At 43.5% G+C, this 23,365-nt stretch overlaps 1 protein-coding gene and 1 long non-coding RNA gene across 4 annotated transcripts in view; one reads left to right on the top strand and one right to left on the bottom strand.

The window, feature by feature from the left end:
* Positions 1-23,365, bottom strand: part of ARHGEF25 (Rho guanine nucleotide exchange factor 25) — a 285,560-nt gene that overhangs the window by 175,797 nt on the left and 86,398 nt on the right. Inside the window, exon 1 of one of the 3 annotated variants that reach the window (XM_083169399.1) lies at positions 5,667-6,074. The exons of 1 other annotated variant lie outside the window; for it this stretch is intronic. In XM_083169399.1, coding sequence (XP_083025525.1) covers positions 5,667-5,760 — 94 coding nt within the window. In that variant the 5' untranslated portion in view covers positions 5,761-6,074. Of the gene's footprint in view, positions 1-5,666; positions 6,075-23,365 lie in introns of those variants that run through there. One more of the 3 variants, XM_083169400.1, reaches the window with a different exon arrangement.
* On the top strand, positions 5,866-11,456 carry LOC146057751 (uncharacterized). Its single transcript, XR_014469769.1, has 3 exons — positions 5,866-6,110; positions 10,151-10,253; positions 11,137-11,456. It is a non-coding gene; the product is annotated as an uncharacterized LOC146057751 (long non-coding RNA).

Raw genomic sequence — 23,365 nt, 5'->3', positions numbered from 1 at the left:
TGGGGGTGGGCCCTTTTTAAACCCAAGACCCTGTTTAATGGTCGTTAACTGCATGTGTAAACGGACGCCAACACAGAATTTGCAAGTTCACAAATTCATTGGTGGGGAGGTGCTGAGGCATGGTTCAGATGTGTAAATAAAATCCCAGATAAGTGCTGCCTGCAGAATAAACCCCATCTATGTTGCACATGTACATGTGCAAGCATACAGAGTTGGCTGTCTATTTACATTTGAATAGTAGTAATCTATTGCCCTGTATATGTGAAAATATCGCACTGAAGCTGGCCATACATGAGAACGATGTCAGGCCCGAACGCACAATTTGAATGGATCGTGCGATGCATTGTGTTTTTTTGTGCACATAGGGGCTGATTCAGGATCGATCGTTGCATTCTGAATTCAGCCTCAGCCCCAATGGTCGGGAATCACCCCCATAGTGAGGTGTTTAGGTACGATGCACTGTCCAGTGGGTCATAAGGTCGATCCTGTGATCTTATGTGCTGCACATAAAGGGTGGGATGTATTAAAATACATTGCCGCCCGCCGCGATGCCAGCGCATATGTACTAACATATGCGGCTGGCTGTCCCCAGCGCCTCCTCCTCCCCCTGCAGCCGGAAGGACGTCCGGCTGCTTTACTAGGGGAAGGGCTTACCTTCCAGGTCCAGGAGGGAGGGAGACAGGGGGGGTTGGCGGGTTTGTGGCGGAGGCGTAGGGCAGAGAAAAGAAGCCCCATGGCTTCTATAGGGTATCGCCACCCAAAGGTGGCAATACCCTACTATGCGGTATCATGGCGGCAGGGTTTAAATACATAGGAAAATGCAGTAAAACAGGGGTTTTAGCGCATTTTCCCTTTAGTACATCCCGCATGGTCTATAGATGCTGCTAATGACCAGTATGATGTGAAATTACACACATAAGATCTATCGTGTGTCTGAGAAGCTGCCGGATCGGAAGCTAGTCATTTTGATACATGGCTTAAGGCACTGCACATTTCATAACGGTGTTTCTTTTTACTCCCAATAAACTTCTCATTCAGGGCCTGATTCAAAGCCCTTAGATAACCGAGCGATTATCAGCAGATGTGCATGTGCTGCATTCACATTGTGCACGTGTTAAGGTGCTGCCGCATACCCACACACAATAAGGATGCCGCTGCAAAGTGACTGACATAACATAGTGTTAGCCGGAAGTGGTTGCTAAAACGTAGGCATGTCATGGCCGTTTCCAGAGTGTGTATCTAACATCAGCTGCGAGCCCTAGCGTATAAAAACATGGCACCTAAATTGCTACAGCCAGTCTACGTAGCCATAGACTTACTCAAGCAGCGGATGTGTCCCAATTTTGTGTATAGGCTGCACCTGTATATGTAATTGCAGCTGTAGCAGCTCCGGCAGGCATCTGAGTTGTAGCCACTCATTTTAGGGCAAAAGCTTCCCCTGCTGATATCAGCAGCTGCGTTGCCTAGAAAACCGTGCTCGTAGCTGCATTAGCATCCATCTCTGAATCAGGAACTTAGGTCCGTATTCTGGTTGGCTCGCAAGGCTGCTGCCTGTCAAATGCCAGTCCACCCGACCCCCTCGCATGCTGGGTTCATTCCCACGGTCTCTCTTACTCATACTCCACAGAAACTGGGCGGGCATCTGAGACCACCGGTCCCCCGCACCTGCGTCACGGCCTCATTGCAATGGGAACGCTGGGCGTTTTCATGAGCGCTTCCCCCGGCCCACCACCCCACGCCCCCTGCCCACAGTCTTGGGTGCGTGTGCCGGCTAACACTCTGTTCACCATAGCCACATTGCTCCCTGTGTCTGCAAATGCGCAGAAAATGGGGGAACCCAACAAATCTGAAAAACCCCCTTAATCATAACTCATATTTCATATAATTCCTGAAAGTATGGAAACAGTTGGATATTCTATATTTCAAGTGACAAAGCTCCTTTTCCAAATATATGTATGTATATATAGTGTCCACATTTGGTGCAGGGTGCTGATCAGCAAGGAGGACAATTTTTAATTTGGAAGGGTTTGAAACACTTGACTAAAGCCTTGCCACTTGTAAGCACTAACTTTTTATATATTACCTTAAGCCTCAACTGCTCAAGTGCTGCTTGAGTGCTGATTCTAGACCTAGATGCTTTCTATCCTTATTATTAAGCTTTCTATAGTTTACACAGGTTTAATATTACACCTTTAATTCACATGTTTAACCCTTTGAGTGCCAAGTGAATTTGTCACAATAGGTGTTAAAATTGCCAAGCAAACATCTGCATTCATCATAATGACCTGTAATGTTTACCTTATACAGGATATATAATCTTTTATACACAACATTTTTTATTTGAATGGATATAACAAATGTGAGCGACGCTGGCATTTTTAGCAGATATTTTACTCATCTCTCACAAAGTTGTTGGCACTCAAAGGGTTAAATCCTGGAAAAGCCAATAAAACTATACTGCCCATTGGAAAAAAAAACAACATCATAAGGTAAATTAGTGGCACTGGCATCCAAGCTTTCTTAAATAACGGCACCCTAGATTATCTGCATTTTGTACACCCATAGGCTAAAGTTTCTTATTGAGAAATTCAGTAAAAAATATATATTACATTAAGTAATTTTGCCTATCTGTCATCTTTGCATTCTGTTATGTGGTAGCAAACAGTGTGGCAATTCTGTGTCTCTCCACAAATTGTATGATTAGGAGTCACCAGAACTGGTTTTGCCAATCACATCAGCTATATGATTTTGGCCTGGACCACCCATTACCCCTGCAAGTGCTCCGCGGCACCCAGGAACTACTGAAAGATGTAACTGGACCTGCATGCATCGCACACTCTCTGTTAATATGTTTGCTGCTTGCTGTCAGTTTCTCTGTAGCCTGCAGTGTACAGGAGCGTTATATCTCCAAACAATACAAGAGTTCTATGAGAGCAGTCATTAAGTACATAATACATTTCACTGAAGGGATGTGCAAACTCTGTGTTAAAGCAAGAATAGAGTGCAATGTTTTGTCTGCATAGAACAGGCTGTTATTCCAATGCCATATGGCCAGGACATAAGGTGATAAAGGTTCACAAAAATACCTGTAAATGCTTTATAACTGCATATTGATTGCATACAGTATCAAGCGTAAATGTTGTTCATTCGTTAGTAATAATGGAGATCACTGTGTTGGAAGCCATGTTTCACTCATTAAAAGCTCTGCAGTTCTTTAATAAAAAAACATTAAAATAATCTGCCACTTTAAAGTTGTGGCATAGGATTAAGCAGGGGTGCCAGATGACGTTCCAACAGTTGGGATTCTGACAGAATCCCCTGTAGATTTTTTCACTACCAAAATAAAGAAAATGGATTGAGAGATTAATTGATTCAAATATAACTCTAGAAAAAAAAAGGTTTTTATCAGAACTGAATAATATAAAATTATTTCCAAAAACATAAAGTAGGAAAAATATGTAGGTATCAGAAAGTATTCTTGGTTACAAGCAGAATATATTTTTTACCTCAAAATACCTGTAGAGCCTCCTGAAAGTAACCATATTCCTTTCCATCTGCTGTTTATAAATGTTGAGATTCTCTTTTATGTTTTTCCTTCATTCTGATTACTAGCAATACAATCTTAATCTAAAGCACAGTCCAAACAAACATATTTCATTTTTAAGTTGCTAAACTAATTATAAAATTATTAAGTTATTGAGAAATTATATATACACAAGACACACATGCAAGATATAACAAGGGATATTGGGGGTTATTCATCCATCCATTCGCAGCCTGCGGGGGAACAGCCACATCATTCAATGGTCGCCACCCATCGAATGACGTGGAAGGCACATGCACATCTAAGGTTGCTCAACCTTAGATGCAAGTGCACATTCTGAAGGAAGTGGGCGGGCAGCTGATATCCGGTGATGTCAGCTACCCGCCCCTGGCGTCTACATGGGTGATTTCCATGGGAAGGCCCAGAATTTTCAAAGGAACGCCCATGAAACACTGGGCGTTCCCATGGACGTGTCCACCGACCACCAGACACCGACCGCAATCTGTTCGCCGTGGATGCACGCACCTGGCGCACGCACATGCACAGAAATGCGCATGCACATTTCAATAAACAGTTGCACATGAGCACAAACATTATTTAAGGAGTATAAAGATACATTGAATAAGGTGACATAAGAATCAGTGCATATGTATCAGCTAGAGTGCCTGCCTATTATGTATAATATAGTCTCTATTCAACTAATTGGTCATTTTATGAGCGTAAAACCTCCAATGCATCTTTTCTATGAATACACCTCACACAGAGAAACAGCAGGAAGGTATTACAGATAATATCAACATTTTTTGAACCAGTCCTCAGAAAACTCTTATGTGCCAGGAGGCCACCCACTCACTGGTGTCAATCAGGAAGCCTGTGTAAAGGATGGTCTTACCTGTATCCAATCATGGATAGCCTTAAATCCCTCTATTCTAGGGATTCCCTGAGGACTGCTTTGAAAACAGCAGCATTAGCATGTACTGCCCCACATAACACATGTACAACATTCAGTGATGGGGTTTAGGAATCTTTCAGCAATGCAAATTCCTTTCAATGGGAATCACTGCCTGCATCCGACACGTCGGTTACATTCCCATAAAAGAGAAAAATTACAGTTATTTTTTCTTTAATGTTTTTAAAGGGCTGGGTCAGCAGTTACCATGATCTTCCCCACACAACAAAAACATACATGTGACTTTACATGATCAGCACCAGAAATGTTTGTCAGATGAGCTTTGGTCCTGTCAAACAGTGGGTACTGCTGGGTTCTAGGATCCAGTTGAGAATGCAAGATAGTGGTACAGTCTGCAGAATCACATTTCACAGTACGAAGGACCGTGGGAATCTCAGAACGTGACCCATCACTGTGGTGCAAGATACAGGGGCAGCTATGTGGCCCAGGAATACCATTCACATAGTGACATCCAATAGCAGTATACATCATATTTGATCAGTGGCACCAGATAACCGTAAACACCACATATATGCCACATACACAGCCAGCTGGTACAGAACAGAATCAGCTTGTCCTCAAAGACAATGAAATAATAATGATGCAATCTGAGTCTATGTATGCAATCTAGCCCTATTTCTGAATGCACAAATCTGCAATCTAAACCAATTTCTGAATGCACAAATCTGCAATCTAAACCAATTTATGAATGCACAAATCTGCAATCTGGACCAATTTCTGAATGCACAAATCTGCAATCTAGACCTATTTAAGAATACCCAAATCTCTAATGTACTCATTTATAAATGCAAAAATCTGCAATCTAGACTCCTTTATGAATGTACACATCTACAATATAGACACATTTAGCAATGCACAAATATGCAATCTAGATTAATTTCTGAACAAACAAATGTATAATCTAGAGTCCCTTCATAGATGCCCAAATCTGTAACTAACCCTATTCACGAATGTACTCTTCTGCAGGCTAGTTCTGGCTATGAATGCATGGCATAGTTGGGCTGTGAGGGGACAACAACACTGAATGATGTACAGCTTTTGCTCGTCTGCCCTAAAGTTGCGGGTGACCATATAAGACGGTGTGATGTACAGGGGGTGCCGGGGCACACAGACAAGAAAGTGTTCCCACACTGCAGTGACATATCCACTAACCTCTCACCCGGGCGTAGCAGCAGATGCACTGAGACAGCACTTTGCGAAAGAGGTTCTGGCAAGCACAGCCGTGGCGCGGTTTGCCCCCTCTCATTGCTCCCCAGGCATGGCGATGCCGAGCCCGGTCCAAAGCATGCCAGGGATGAGGCGCCCCCAACTCTGCCGCCCTCCAGACAGCGCTCAGACCGTCACCCAGCAGCGAGGCGGGCGGGGAGTGCGGGCGGGGACTAGAAGCAGCAGGGCTCTGCAGACAGACAGACAGGAGAGTGAGGGAAGCCAGCTGCTGCCTCAGCCCGGCCGGGAGAGAGAGGCGGCTGTGGCTGGAGCTGTACCGCAGCAGCACAGAGCTGTTCTCCTGCCACTTTAAAGGAGGAGTCAGTGGCTCTTCCAGAAATGGCTTTTTCCTCCCTCCATCTTCCCGCTGTCTGCTAGCATTGTCACTGAGTGAGTGTACCAGCGGTCCCTGTTCCCAGTCCCCCTAGAGCACTCAACACTTCGTAATATGAAAGAGAAGAACTTCTGCTCTTCCATCTTGTACCCTTTAGGATTTCCCTTCCTGCATATTCACTTTATTTTGTTCTATCCATGTTGCACTGTTGTGTACTACTGTGCTGCCCCCTCCCCACACTTTTATTGCTGATATAGATATATTAGGCTGAAGGTGATACTGTCTGCAGTCCTTGTTAGCAGCCAGTCAGCCTGCCTGCCCTCCCCACTTTCACACTTCTCTTTATGGAGTCATAGGCTAATAATACTAACAGCACAATAATAAGTAGTGATGCCAGTCTAGGCAGCCTATACAAATAACAATAATGTTACACAAATATTTTCTTTAAAGCGTTGCAGAGGCAACAAGAAAGTAAAAAAGACAGAGAAACAGATTCTTCTAATGGTGTGTACACACGGTGCGATATGGCTTCCGATGTTGCCGATATAGTGCACATCGGAAGCCATAACGCATGCCGATTGTGTACTTTTTAGGGCTTGCGAGTCCGATGCACTGCCGATGCGCGCTCCCGAGTGAGCGCAAATCGACAGCGACATAGTGAGGGCAGGCAAGACTATATAGTGCAGATCTGCACTATATAGCTCCGGCGGCCAGAGGGGCTTCTCTTGGGGCTGCAGGGCTGATGCGCAGTGACCCGGAAGTCCGCCGTGTAGACTTCCGGGTCACTGCGGAAGTCTGTTGGTGTGGCCCTTCATATGTATGCGGCGGGGTGAAGCTGTTGCTGTGTCCCTGCCCATCACCTGGTGACGGAATGGGATCATTCGTCAGACTGCATTTAGGTCTACAGTCATTAGGTCGACCCCACTAGGTCGACTGGCAGGAAGGTCGACCTGACTTAAGGTCGACATGGGCCAAGGTCGACATGACTTAAGGTCGAATTTGCATAAAGGTCGACATGAGGAAGGTCGACTGGTCATAAGGTCGACATGGGTTTTTCACTGTTTTTTTATCCGAATGTCGACACAGTCGACATGGACACAGTTGGCAATGAGAACCGGACCCTCGCATCGCTCGCTTCGCTCGCGATGCTTCGGGCACGGTGCCTCGCTGCGCTCGGCACACTATTTTATTCTCCCACCACGCCCTAGTGGATGGTAGGGCATGAAATACCGCCTGTCGGCTCAAAAAACAGTGAAAAACCCATGTCGACCTTATGACCAGTCGACCTTCCTCATGTCGACCTTTATGCAAATTCAACCTTAAGTCATGTCGACCTTGGCCCATGTCGACCTTAAGTCAGGTCGACCTTCCTGCCAGTCGACCTAGTGGGGTCGACCTAATGACTGTAGACCTAAATGCAGTCTGACGAATGACCGCATCCCCTGGTGACAGGTATCGGTACTGTCCTCTTCTCTCCTTCATGCCGTGCGATGCGAGTCCCGATGCGATCAGATCGCATCGGGACTCGCATCGCACGGCATGTCGACCATGTGTACACACCTTAAGCGATTTTCAGTACAGCGCCAAAATCGCTTATTAAGTTTGCCTGAATCGCTCACTGTGTACACAGTGGGCGATAGCAAAACTCGGCCCCTCGCAGCGCCACTATTGCCCGCCCAAACAGTGCAGGCAAGAATATTCTTGCTGCACTGTGTATTTGGCCGCCGTCTCTCTGTTGGCAGCAAGTGAAACTACATCTACTAGCTTTCGAAGCATTTGCTTCGAGCGGGCTTACTAGTAATAACATAAACATGAATTAGAGCTAGGGAATGCAATGTAGCATAATGACACATGGATATTTATGTGCTACCATAAACATATGGTACAGGTGTTATGTATTTCATGTGAGGGAACAATGGGGCAGATGTATTATAGCGGCGCTTATCGCGCCACTATAATACTTCCTGCTTCGCCTCATTAGCGAGGCGAAGCAGGAAGGGACATCGACAAGATGTATTAACATCTTGTCTACCGAAGCGGAGGAACGCTAACTCCCCCCTCTGGCGATGTCCCATCCTGGAGATAGCTTTCTCCTTTCCCCCAGCCGGCTGGACTGGGTATGCGCGGGATCTCGCTACTCACGCGAGATGCAATTTGGGTGCCCCCAAATTGTGAAGAAAATTATTAATGTGGCAATTTTTCGATCCCCCGACTGCTTAGTTGGGGATCGGGATATTCAACATGTTTAATTTCCTGACTTGCAGGTTGTGACAAAAAAAATGATTGGGATCAGAAAATTTGAAATGCAGAATGTCCCCAACAGATCATCAGTGGCTGCTAATTGGCATTTTTTATGGAAAAATCAGCTCAGGGAAAAGGACAGGTGTTGCATGGAGCCCTTAAATCATTCCCGAAGTGTAGGTAATTAGTTATATAAGACATGTCCATAGTTCCTGTTACATCCCTTAAGTGCATAGGAACAGATTTATTGCAGTTGTATTGAGCAAAAGTTTACTGATATCTATTTATAAACTAATGACTCTGGTTCATTACAAACAGGGCAGGTGTAAAGTTGTGCACACACGGGGGCGATAGGGCCTGAAATCGCTGGAAATATGGTCGCTGGCGACCATATTGCCAGTGATGGGAGTGTGCCCCGGCGATAAATCGCCGGGTGCGCGTTCCCGTTTTCAGCCCTGTTCCAATCGCTTGCTCCTGCGACCAGTTGATTACCTCTGCGGCACCGCCGGCAGAGGTTCCCTTTCATCAGCGACCATCTCTAGTCGCTGATGAAAAGGAGAAACTGAGCAATATATTGCTGAGCAATGTATCTCCCCCGTGTATACGGGGCTTTAGACTTCTCTGCACTCTAGTTAAAACTTCAGAAAGTACAGCTGCCGAATGGAAGAGCCAGCCCTGCATACAAAGCCAGTGATTGTTCCAATAGTATCAAGTATAAAGAAAACAGCAAACCCCTATGGGGCCTATACAGGGGGCTGTTTTAGGGTATGTTCTAAGCGATCTCACTAGTGGCGAGATGTACTAAGCCTTGAAAAGTGATAAAATGTATAGTGATAAACCACCAACCAATCAGCTACTGCCTGTTATCTTTCAAACACAGTCTGTGACATGGCAGGTAGGAACTGATTGGCCGCTGGTTTGTCACTTTCCATTTTATCACTTTTCAAGCTTAGTACATCTGGCCCTAGATCATTTAGAAGTGTTCCTACATTGCTTTTGTGTAGGGACTATAGCGTTAGGGCTATTTCACAGACTCCGGCTCCTGGCGGGCGGTGAAACCACGCACGGCCAGGAAGCCGTGCCGCACACAGCAGTTAATAATGGACACAAATGTGTCCATTCACACACGGGAAGGCCACCGCCCGGTTGCAGCCGGATCCCACCACAGGAAGGGACGGCTGCCCGGCTGTGCCCATCCCCTTCATTGTATCCACATAGAAATAATGGGTGCACTCACCGGACTTCATCCAAAATGCAGGTGTTTAATTACATACCACGGCCGATATTCTTAGGTGACAGTGGGCATGGTCAACGTTTCGGTCTAAGCATAGACCTTTGTCAAGACCCCCTTACTCCTGCCTCCACCAGTGCATCCCCTTCATTGTAAACTACTGTGTGCGGCACGGCTTCCTGGCCTTCTGGGATTTCGTTGCCCGGCAAGAGCCGGAGCGTGTGAAATAGCCCTATGGGATGCCTGGCCACGCACGTCGCTATTGCCTGGCGATTAATATCCAGCATGCTTAATCGCTGGTCAGGGCCAGTGTTCTCACCAGAGAACACTGGCCCTAACAGATTGCTCAGCACACAGCACTCTTGCTGAGCACACTGAGCGATCTACATTGCTCAGATCACTCAGCAGTGTCGCCCCATGTGTAGGCCCCTTTGCTTTGCAATTTAATATGCATCCTCAGATTAGCTGGAGTTAGGGCTGTCTATCATAGGCCTGAATATACATTTAGACCTGAGAACAAATCTCTGATTTACAAACAGCGCATTGTTGTCAACTACATTCTGTTTGCTTTAGTAACCCTCTCAGTATTAGTGCTTTACCAGATGTCTGTTCCTCCTACCGCAGGGCTGTACCCAGGGATCAGAAAGTAAGGAAACAGTATAGATATCATGTGACTGCTTCATCATGAAAAGGGCCTACACAGCAAGCATTATATCAGTCTATGAAGGTATGTCATATACAGTACATGAGCTGAGGCGAAGGTAACATCTATTAAGAGCTGTAGTGCCAGTGGTCTTCTGTATGTAGGTTTTGTATGATAACATAAGATTTGTCACCTTTTTCTTTTTCAGTCTATTATATATTTACACATTCTCATACATGCAAACACGAGTTACACACGGGATGAGAGCGACATGTGGTGTAATACCCTTCAGACATACTCCAAAATCCCAGGTTTTTGCACATGAACGTGCATCAACCCGGGTGTTAAAACCCGGGTGTTAAAACCCGGGTCTCTGACCCTTCTTTTTACCTGGGTTGAGGACCCATGATTTACGACCCGGGTTGGCCCTTTCAGACCTAAGAAAAACCTGGGTTTTTCAGCAAATTACCAGGTAGAACTGCTTCACCCGGTAATTTGCTGCTGTAAGTGTGAAAGGGTGCAGACTGCACCCTGGAAAATGACCCAGCAGTCAAAATGCTGGGTAACTCCCAGATAGTATCCTAAAAGGGGTATAACTGATGTGTGCGGCATCCTCCAGCACCACTTGTTCTGCTCTTCTGAGCTGCATTTTCATAATGAGGCTGAAATAGAGCAGACTTTAGATGACTGTGGGTTCAGGTAAAATCAGAACTTCCATCACTGTGGTACAATAGCTGCTGCTCCTTCTGCAATGCCTCTGGTTTCCCCTATTTATATTGTCTTCCTTTTCCTTGATCATCTTTGATTTTGTTAAATATTTCTCCACTTTTAAGTTTAACTCCATCAGTAGTTATTTTTAAGTTAACATTATTCATAGATTTCCCCCTATTGCTTTCTGCCCATTGCTACTAAACAGCTGTATAAACCACAATGATTATAATGTATTTGTTTACCTTTATTTACACAGCTCCACCATTTCACACTACGCTTTACAGAGAATATTTCATCATATTCATCATTCCCTCTCCCGGTGTAGCTTACAAGTTGATAATCCTATATATTAGGGTTAATTTAATTTAGTCAGAAGCCAATTAACATACTGGTATGTTTGCGAAGTGCAGAGTGTGGGAGGAAATTGGAACACAACACCCAGAAGAAACAATGTAAAGGGACTCCTGCACTCTAGCTGCTGCAAAGGCTTTTTACTACACACCATGATTTCATCACTCCTATATAAGACGACGCATGTCATTGTACCTAATATTCATGTATAACATTCAGCACCCTACAAACATCTTGGTCATTTATGCCATTTTTAAAAACAGGCTGAAATAATTTTTAATTTGATTTTAATAAATACATTTTCTCAAATTGTGTGTCCAAGCACAGGTTCTTAGGGCTGCCATCAGGAATTTTAAGGCCCGGGACTTATTTCCAGTCCGGGCAACCCCTTCTCACTTGACTTACCGTAACCCGGCTCCTGCTCCCTAATCTCCTCTTCCGCTGAGCTGCAGCCCAGAGTGCAGAGTGCAGGCTTCTTCAACCCAGGATGCCAGTGGCCAATTAAAATGCAGCACCAGCTGCTGAGACAATCGGAACCCGCATAGCGGCAGCAGCTCTGATTGGCTGTAGGTACGCGAGCTCTGATTGGCTCAAAAGCCGGTGCAGCATTTTAATTGCCCGTCGACGTCCTGGGTTGAAAAATCCTACACTCCGGGACCTGCTTTGTTCGGCGCACTGAGCGCAGTACAGCGGATGCAGTTGGGGGGTTGCTGTATGCAAAACTAGCTGCCCAGGCCCTTCCAGAGGCTGAGGCCTGGGACAACTGTACCCACAGCACCCCTCTATTGGCGTCCCTGCAGGTACTGCAAAGAAATGTTTTATATCTTACTAAAATTAAATGTCAAATTATTCTATTCTGTTAGAAAAGACATAAAAACTGGACATTTAAAATCTAACATCTTTATATCAATTCTGCCAATTGATATTGTCGAAGTGTAACCGGCAAGTCACGTGTAATAACAACTAACGACGTCTCACTTGTGAATCAAATGGCGTATTAACAAGCTGCTATGAACTAATTCACTTTGCTTTACATACCCATGCTATATACAGCGCATGCTGTTCTAATTAGCAATATATACGGTACCTATTTTAGGCAATATGTTATTTTAGGAGCATTTGTTTTCACAATCGGTTGTGCTTTGTTTGTTTTTATAAATGTATATATATATATATATTTATATATACATATATATATATATATATATATAGTGATATTTGAGATTATTTTGTCATTTGTTAGGGCTAAAAAGAATAATAAATGCCATATTATTGATAAACTGTATTCCTGATATTGCGCAGTTCTATTTTCTACTCGTTTTTTTTCGACCCATGAGGACATTGAGCTGTCCTCACTAGAACAGCTGCAATTGAGAGAAAAAGCTTATATTAATTAAGTCTGGTCAATATTTCTTTTTCATTTGTCTATAAATTTGTCTGCTTTTCGTGGCGGAGGACTTTACATAGTATTCTATTCTGTGTCCCCTTTTTATACTGTAAGCTTGTACCCAAACTGAAGTTATGACTAGAATGATTCTCATTGTAGAGTATAGCTAACCCCATGAGTAAAACCGTAGTGCCAAAAGAGGTCTTATGGTAGATGTTAGTGGCTCAATGGGAGGGGCTGCAGGAGAAATCAATTATTTCTCCTTGGTATACCTCTGAGTTATGTACTTGTTTTATTCATATTATTATTATTATTATTATTGTTGTTCCGCAAAGAGTTCCAAAAGAGTTCCGCAGCACCTAACAATACAAAATTGAGGGGGAAAAAAACAAGAAAACAAAAATTTACGAGTCCATATAGGACAAGTACATGGTAAATAAAGACAGTAATTAATTCGTACAGCAATAGCAGCAGTGGTAATGGCAAATACCCCGACAAACAAAGATAGCTTACTACTGAGCTTAGATATAAATAGGGCATTTGACACAGTTTTATGGTCTCATTTGTTTCACGTGCTGGAGAGAAGAGAGTTTGACAGGGGATTCATAGACATAGTCAAATATATATATCAAACGCCATCGGCATCACTGATGGTGAATGGCATAATAGGGGAAAAATTTCAGCTGGAAAGGGGGACACGGCAGGGATGTCCACTATCCCCATTGCTTTTTGACATCTCCCTGGACCCACTACTGAGAAAATTGAGCAATGATAAGGTGTTTCAGGGGATCAAATCCAGTTCACATGAAATAAAAATCTCAGCCTTCGCAGACGACATCCTATTGTATGTAAGCAGAGCGAAACAATCGTTACCCCGAATACTGCAAATTCTCTCGGAATTTGGCGCTCTGTCAGGACTGCATATTAATTTTGACAAATCAAAAGCCATGGTATTGGGAGAAACTGGAAATATTCCACAATGGGCCAGAACACTCCCATTTCAGTGGACAGGGGAAAATATCCCGTATTTGGGAATCCTGCTTCCCAGAAATATACATAATCTCTATAAATTAAATATCAGTAAGGCATTACAAGTACTTAATGAAAACATCAAATCATGGGAAAAACTGCCGCTGTCCTATTTGGGCAGGGCTAATTTATTAAAAATGATTGCTATTCCCCGACTACTGTACCCAATACAGTCCCTCCCATTATTATTAACAAACACCGACACACTGCAAATCAATAAGCTAATAAGACAATTTATTTGGAAGGGTGGGAGAAGTAGAATAGCATTAAGAAAGTTACAACAGCCCAAATTTAACGGGGGAATTAATTTACCAGACATTACAATTTGTAACCAAGCAGCAATCTTAAGACACCTACGAGATTGGATACACAAAACCACAATTTACACGGACACCAGTCTGGAACAGACATTCTTAACCAACTGTGACTTAGTAAGCTTTTTACACTTACACGACCAAGAAATTTCAGACATAATAAAATCGAACCCTTTACTATGGTCCACCAGACGGCTATGGCACATACTGAGGAAAAAAGAAGGCCTAAATCCATACTACTCCCTGCACCTACCCCTAATAAAAAACCCAAATTTTTTGGAAGGAATGGCAGCACACCCCTTCTCTCTTTGGAGAGTGGCAGGAATATCTACAATACGCAATTTAGTATCGACAGAGAGCGAACGCCCACTCACATACTTAGAACTCTCAAATGAGGTTGCAATGGTGACACCGTACCCTCTAGCGTTCATCCAAGTACGCTTTTATGTAAAGCATGTGATTAACCACTTTTCAAAATCTGACTGGAACACCACATTTGACACGATACTGACATATAAAGTACCCAGTAGAAAAGCACTATCTATTCATTATAATTTTTTAAGACCCATTTTGGAGAATGCAAAAGTGAAGGGAGGAATGTCTAGCTGGTTAAAACACTTTCCTAATTTAACAACCACTGACTTGGAAAAGGCCCTGATGTATTCCAGAAAGACACTATCCTCCAGTATGTATGTGGAATTGTTTTTAAACACATTTCATTATACCTACCTTTCGCCAATGCGTCGACTCCAACTGGGGACAACTGATAGTTCGGCATGCCCAAGATGTCACCAAACAGAAGCAGATATTTTCCATTGCCTCTGGGCTTGCCCATTCGTCCAATATTTCTGGCACATGATACGTAGATACACGGAAGCTAGATTGATAAATTACGTCCCTTTTACGCCAGAATGGGCGATTTTAGGAATCACCCCCCCACAACAGCGGGCAACTAGACACGTTAAAAAAATGTTACTAGTTCTTAGTGCTGCAGGACGTAAGACGATATTACAAGGATGGTTGGATAGCGCACCACCGCAATTCCCCTTATTTTTGAGCAAAGTCAGTCATATCTTTAGAATGGAATGGACGGAGACGCTATTGTTAAAAGAAAAAAAAGTGGAGAACTTCCTGTCCTCATGGGAGCCATATATAGATAATCTACCAATAGCCACTAGAAAACAATTGCACAACAGCTTTAAGAACACAACCTGGTATATGACACAACTTGCGTGTGACAAAACTCCAATAAACTTAAGTTAATAGAAATGGGGAAGGACTAGACACCCCAGACTCTGGAAAATGATTTCTGCACCAATATTGCGAAATAAATGTAATAGTAATCACTCAGAAATGACTAACTGTTAAAGTAATATTGTACTTTTATTTTCATTGTAATAGAGCAAGTGTTAAACATTGCAATGTATGCTTTTGACATTATGGTAAAATGTAATGTGAAATAACGTGCCTCAATAAAAATATAAAAAAAAAAAAAAAATAAAGACAGTAATTATAAGGGTAGCTGAGAGTAAGGGATAGGTGCCATTGCATGGAGTAAGCGCATATGTAAGCTGTGTCTTCTTAACCCAGAAATAAAATGACAGCTCTGACTATCACTTTAATATTTTTTGTCTGCAGGGTATGCGGGGTTGCTTTTATCAAAATCATCAGTCAGATTAGAGCAAAAATGAGGGGGATAAATGGTACTTATATGTAAGTTGGGTGCCCGCTAAGCTATTTGCTTAGTTTTCCACATCCCCTCGCGGGGCGCACTACGCACGCCACGCTTCGGGCTTGGTATATCGCTGCGCTCGCCACACTATATAAAATCAACTCCATGCCGACATGGATAGTGGGGGTATGAGCGTACTAACTATAGTGGTCACCCAACTAACATATAAGTACCGGATAAATAGACCCCTTAGTAGCATTTTTTTTTAAATAACACAAATACTCCCAGCAACGGAAATAACAAAAGTATCAGGCAACAGGACCCGCCAATTTACCAAGCTCTTTGGAGCTTGTCAAGTACCTTCAGACCGTGGTCCCTATTGCGAGTAATGGGGTCTGAGGTATCCTGCGTTAGAGTGCCAATGCAGCAGACACATCTGATGCCTCCTGTATTTGGTATTATGTAAACAGGACTTACACTAATCAGAAATTTCCACATGATTTTGGAGGAATTTACTTTCATAAATAGGCCCTTACATGTTCACTATTCTCGTGCTCACCATTATTATTTAGAGGCTTTGCCATTCCCCATTTAGCAACAGCAGAGCTGCAATCTAATCATTCTGGATAGCGATCTGTGGGGGGAAATGTTCTAAAATGGGAGTTCTATATCAGATGGGATGTTGCTATGGCAACCATTTAGATACTATTATCTTCTAGAAAGTGCTAAATAAATAAGTAGATTCTGATTGGTTGCCCATAGCAACATCCCACGTGAACTCGAGCTCCCATCTTTGTAAGTTTCCCCCTGTGTGTCTGATTCAGTGACACTTATGCAGCCAATGTCATGTGCACAGAGGGCTTATATGATATGAATCTATCCTTTAAAAGTAAAATATAAAAGCTATGACTCTCTAGCAGGAATAGAGCCAATGAATGAAAGAAGCAGACTCCAAACCGCAAAATGTACAATTTTTAACTGTGAAACCCTAACCCAATGTTAAAAAAAGCTGCAGGAAGCGAATCTTTTTATAATGGGCCTAGCTGGAAACTATGCAAGTTCTTGCCAAAAGTTCTGCCTCTAAACACTCTAGCAAACTTAGCCTTTAACCATTAAGGCGCTGGAGGAAGGAAAAACAGCGTTCCAGGGCTGAATCACGGGAATCCGTGCACCACAGACACACGAGTTATAATGGGGACACAAAAAAACGACATTTACACAAAAAAAAAACACTCTCCAATCATCCCGGAGTCCACAGGGTTATTTTCTTTGCCTTAAGTCATAGCACATCCCTGACCATCTGATCCTAAGGGATAAAGGCAACTTATTCCTTTTCACTTAAGATACTTTTAAGAACATAGACACATTCTTTCCCTCCAACAATACATCATATTAAGCATTGGAATTTAAAAATGTAGAGCACAGTAACACTGACAGCAATAATTTTACTATCTATCGAATCCCAAATGAACTAAAAATAGATGATGCAAATTGATCTTATAACATTCATAGATATAGTAATATAATAACATATACAGAGTGTAACTTGAACTGACAACAGGAATGGCCAGGAGGCCCCTGAATATTTAGTACCCGGCACCTCAGAAGATTCCCTGCAAGCTGATCGCAACACCCCCCCCCCACTAACCCATCCATATAGAACCAATGGTGGTCCAGAAGGACCCGATGATGCAGTATGCGTTGAATCACATCATTGTAGCCCCACCCCCTGCTATACAATGCATATTTTCTCTGTACTGTATATTGGGGCAGAGCCATGACATCATCATGCCACCATGCCCCCAAACAGCATGCCTTACTACGAGCCATGCCCCTTATGCACCCACCAGGCTGTCCTTTGAGAAAGTAGAAGGCAGCAAAGTAGGTAAGTATGCAGAGCCGGATTTAGACTTTATGGTGCCCTAGGCAAGTTGACAGTTTTTTTGTTCCTGATTCATTCTACTTACATTGGTAATTGTATTGCCTTATAGAAATTCCCTTATACATTACACCATACACCATAATGCCCCTTACACATTATGCCACACAACATAATGCCCCTTACATGTTATACACTACACTATGATTCCCCTTACACATTACACATTGCATTGTAATGCTCCTTAGTCGGGAGGCCAGAATCGGGGGAGGGGACACTTGGAGCTGGAGGGGGGGGGGGGGGGGCGAAGAGAGTGGATGGGGCGAGGGGAGCCGGACAGTGGTGTTCTCAAAAAACAGGGCAGAGGAGCCAGGAGACAAGGTGCAAAAACAGCCTATACAAATAAATGGGAGGCTGCTGATCAGCGGCCTCCCATTCATTTGTATGGGTATTTATTTTCTGCAGCTCGTCACCCGGCTCCTGGCTCCCCCTTCCCGGATTTCCGCAAACTCTTCTTTCTACTTAGGTAGTGTGTTCTTTAAATACACATGCCCACAAAGCAAGCAACCATCATAATAGATTTACTCGCATCTAATAGGTACTACGTGTGATAGGAGCGGTGGTATGGCGGATGGATGAAGTGATGCGCGGAGATGTATACACACTTGTGAAAGCCATATACATTTTGTGCAAGGAAGATGATAGACTGCTATACTGATTCTTCTGATTTGCAGAGTTCCCCACTGAAAAATATCTGTTCATTGATCATACATATGCTATATGATTTTATGGGTTTAGTATGTACAGTATATCAACATTTTTCCTCCTTCTTTATTTACAGAAAAATAGATAAAATATTACAAATTGGAATATGGCAGGTTAGATGTATGCCCCAGGTTAGGAGCGTTTTGTAGCAGTAGAATTACATTCCACTCAGGGCAACCTCTCTCTGGACTGAAATGTGAAATGAAAGTTAGACTAAATATAGCGGGTCAGAATTATTTATCGATGTTCAGAATATGGACTGTCTATTGCATTATGTCAGCGTGTACTGCATGTCACCAGAGTACATGCAGAATACATCTTTGCTAACTCTGCACTATTTACATACAATTGATACGATCTACATTCAATCTGCACTGTATAGTCATTGCTGCACTGTCTATTTGGCTTTTCAATTTCAGCTGAACGAGAGTGCGCATCGACATGAAATCGGGATAGAAGCTTATAAACATCTTCTATCTCCATACGATGTATATGTGATCACCATTCGATTTTTACTATATAGTCAACATCGAATGACAAATTGCACCGTGTGTACACAGCATAACTCAGATGTTGTTGGAGTGTGAATCACTGCTGCTTACTTGGAAGCAGCAGCAGCAGTGATGCATTAATATGGTAATGTAGCAGAAGGTGCCTTATATAAGTAGAGGCTTATATTAGTGATCCATCCTAGGATGCAGCTTTGGATCACCTGTTATACTGTTCGTCACACCTCCAATCTGTAAAACCACCTCCGGTTCGCCCCTAAACAGCAGCAGACTTTCAATCTGCAGCCACTCTGCTACTGACATTGCTGGAACCATACTGCACAGGCGCAGTACAGGTCCTGCACATGTGCAATGTACTGAACATCGGTAACTTATGACATATGAAGCTCCCGGGTTGGGATATGAATCATGCCCAATTCAACCCTATCCCCTAACTTTAACCCTAACAAATGTAATGTTGACATTATGACTATATGGCCATATGTCAACTTTTTAAGTGTGTCAATATACTGCAGGTGTCGACATGTGGAATTTTGACATGGTAGCATTTGACTTTCTGTTGTTGCTGGCCACACACCAAATATAAGACATTCTAGGTATGACAATAAAATTGTCATAACTATTAGCATAAGAGTATAATCTTTTATTAAACAACTCTAGAATAGTTACAATAAATACTAATAGCATACGCTCCACTAATCTTGTCCTCTACTACACTGTGCTCCCTGGTAGATCTTCTGATTCCCTACCTCGTGTTGTTTCTATACCCTGCTCACATAGACAGTGCAGCTACACACAGCTCTCTACTGTACTAATCTCCCACTCGGAATGCTGCCAAGAGTACTTCTACAATACAGCCCTTTCCTTGTATCTGGGCCTCAGCTAAGCAAGGTCAGTGCTGCAAGTCAAGGTCAGGGTTAACTTGATGGACCTGAAACTGAGCCAAACTTGGGCATTGCTCTTACTCCAATCACATTCACAGAATGCAACTTAGGGCAGGTGGTGATTTCATGTATGTCTCCATCAACAAGGCTCATTACTCGCCTTAATAACAGGGGATACGGTCATTGGGTCACCACCAAGTAGGTCGACAAGCATTAGGTCAACACCACTAGGTCGACATGCAGATAGGTCAACATGCGTTTAGGTCAACATGACTTTAGGTGGACATGCAGTAAGGCCGACAAGACTTTAGGGTGACATGGGTTAGGTTGACAGGGTCATTAGGTCGACATGGGTTAGGTTGACAGGGTCATTAGGTCGACATGGGTTAGGTCGACATGGTCATTAAGTCAACATGGGTCATTAGGTCGACGGGGTCATTAGGTCAACATGTTTTTATTTATTTTTTATGTTTTCTGAGCCGACATGTGCCGACAGGCGGTATTTCATGCCCTACCATCCACTAGAGCATGGTGGGAGAATACAATAGTGTGCCCGAAGCATGGCGAGCCATGCGAGGGGACACAGTGGTATGTTTTAGTGTTTATGTTGACTGTGCTGACATAAGGGTACAAAATAAAAATAAAAAATGTTGACTTTTTAATTGTCTACCTTACCCATGTCGACCTAATGTCCCTGTCGACCTTACCCATGTCAACCTAATGACCCTGACGACCTTATGACCCTGTCAACCTAGACTCATGTCAGCCTTCCTGCACGTCGACCTAATGACTGTCTAACAACTTGCTGGTGACCAAATGATCCACGCCCAATAACAGCACATCATAGTAGAAAGCAAACTACAGGATTAGACATGAAAATCATCGCCCCCTATATGGGAGGAACCAGTAGTCATCTCATCACCCTAGGAATCGCTACAGAATAATGGCTTTGATTTGGTAATGGAAAAGCATGTCATCAATATTATTGCATTATTCCACTGAAGAACATAATAAAAAGTAAACGTTGTTGATGTTGGCAAAGTATTTAGTTATGTGAATGGGTAATAATTCATTTTTTTTCCAGCTTCACCTCAGATCTTTTTACACTACGTATGTTGTGTTTGGAAAAAAATATATAGTATATTGCAACTAGAATTTCCAGGGTACGTTGCTGGGACATTGTAAACTGGATTATTAGCAGATGAAACAAATCACTATGAGCCTGCCTACCTTGTTATTGAATGAAACTTGCAAACTGATTTTAGTGTAATATTTGCCTTGCTCATTGCCGGCCCTAGCCTAAATGTCGCCCTAGGCAAGATTTTGGCTGATGCCCCCTAGCACCGCCACTAGTTCCACCTCTGACCCTGCTCCCCTTTCCCAGCACCATCAACCCTCATCATAGCAGTCATCATTTTGGTTCTCCTACCTGCAATATTTAAATAGAAACAGTGCACACATTCGGTGCGCAGCCCATACAGGGGTGTTTTCTTGCTGGGAAGGGGCATGACCACCCAATAGTACACCCAATTCAAATTATGCCACACAGTAGTGCAACTTTATTCACATTATATCATGCGATGGTGTCCCTTATTCACGTTACATCACACAGTAGTACCACTTTACCTTATATACATTACTCCTCACATTTTTCACATTATACCCTTAGAAAAAAATCCTGAGAAAATATTGTATTTTAAGCACCTTCATAGCCACACTGCAACCCAGCACAAAGCAGTGTGTTCTGGGCAGAGGTGAAGAGCTGCTGCAGCTGCTGCTGTCACATAAGGGGAGGGGGCCTGGGGCCCCCACTGGGCCCTTCCATCAGACTTTGGCCTGGGTAATTTGGACCCCCTACCCCTTTCTCTCGGCACCCCTGATAATATCACACAGTAATGCCCCTTACACATGACACACATTATTAATGTCCTTATAACCATAATGCCCCTTGCACATTATGCCAACCTTTATTAATGCCCTTCATACACATAATGACACACCTAATGCCCCTTACACATATGTTGTACATTATTAATGCCCTTATACACATGACACACATAATGCTTATTACACATATGTTGCACATTATTAATGCCCTTATACAAATGACACACATAATGCCCCTTACACATATGCCGAACACTATTGCACAACCAACCCACCCGCAGACAGCTCTCGCACAGCCGCTAACACTGTGACCTCTGCCTCTGCTTGGATACAGATGTTTCCTCATACATCTTGCCTCAATAGGCCATGCAGCTCCTGGCCAGTTCTGCTAATGTTGGGTGCATTTTTTGCTGAAAATTCATCTTATTTGCACACAAGGAGCTTCATTGATTAAAATGATATGTGGCATGAATATATTCTGTGTGTGACTGTGGCTGTACCTGCATACGGAATGCTATGTTACAGTGTTTTTCATGAATACACTATTTCATATGCAGATACAGCCTCACTCACACATAGAATATAGGCATGATGCATATCATTTTAATCAGCAGAAGCTGCTGATGCCCCAAGGCATTCCAAATGCCCTAGACAATTGCCTAGTTTGCCTATGCCTAAGGCCGGCTCTGGCCTTGCTAGTGATTCAACACTGTTTTTTTTAATATTAGTACTTGCAATTAGAATTTAAAAAAAAATTATCAAAACATTGCATGCGTTTGACAATACACAATACATCTTCATGTATTGAAATAGCACATAAAAACAACACTAGGCATGTAAACATATAACGCAAGCTACAACAATGAAACACACATAGAAGTATTGTATACAGCAGGGTGGGGAACCCTTTTTCTACCAAGGGCCATTTGGATATTTATAAAATCCTTTGGGGCTATATAAAAAATTATCATCTTAAAAATTACATTATACACACGGGCAGCGGCATATACATGCGGACATTATACACACAGGCAGCGGCATATACATGCGGGCATTATACACACGAGCAACGGCATATACATGCGAGCATACACAAAACAGTTCTGCCCACCACTGCAGAGACACCACAGGGCTGGCTAATTAATGCCCAGCAGTGTGAGGTTGATATGGATGACAGATAGATCCAGGGGTTGTCATTTATTCATAAAAAGTGACTGTGTGGAGGAAGGGGGGGGGGGGGTATCACCCCCAAACAGGTTTATGTGATTATGTCTGATTATGCAGCACTGGGGAAGGGAGGTCGGCATGAGTGAGGCTGCCGGTCACTGGGTGTTTGGGTGAGAGGAGCGGCGCAAGAGGCAGCCAGGGACAGTGATGAGCCGGGACCACCATTACCTTCTTAACAGGCATTAGCTCCGGCTGCACAGCGTGATGGCAGCTGCTTGACTCCTCTCGCAATGCTCCCACCCATGCAGTGCATGGCGGGAGCATCACAACACTTGCGAGAGCTTCCTAGTTCCTACTGCCCACAGTGATTGGCAGGCGCCGGGCGCATAACTTCCACAGCCCTCAGTGATTGGCGGGCGCCGGGCGCGTCACCTCCACAGATTTCAACTTTATCTCGCTGGGCGGGCGGGCCGGCGCATAACCTCCAACATGTATTGCAGGCAGGTAGGCGGATAGGCAGGCGGGCCGGGCAAGCTGGCTGTGGGGGCCCCTGGTATACAGTATATACTGTAGTATCTCCTGCTAGGATTAAATTTAATGATGTGACTTGAGCTCCCCACACAGCCTTACCCAGACTCTTT

Source organism: Crinia signifera, chromosome 2, assembly GCF_055691185.1.
Source record: "Crinia signifera chromosome 2, ASM5569118v1, whole genome shotgun sequence".
NCBI classification, from domain to species: Eukaryota; Metazoa; Chordata; class Amphibia; order Anura; family Myobatrachidae; genus Crinia; species Crinia signifera.
This window is presented reverse-complemented; position numbering and strand designations above follow the sequence as displayed.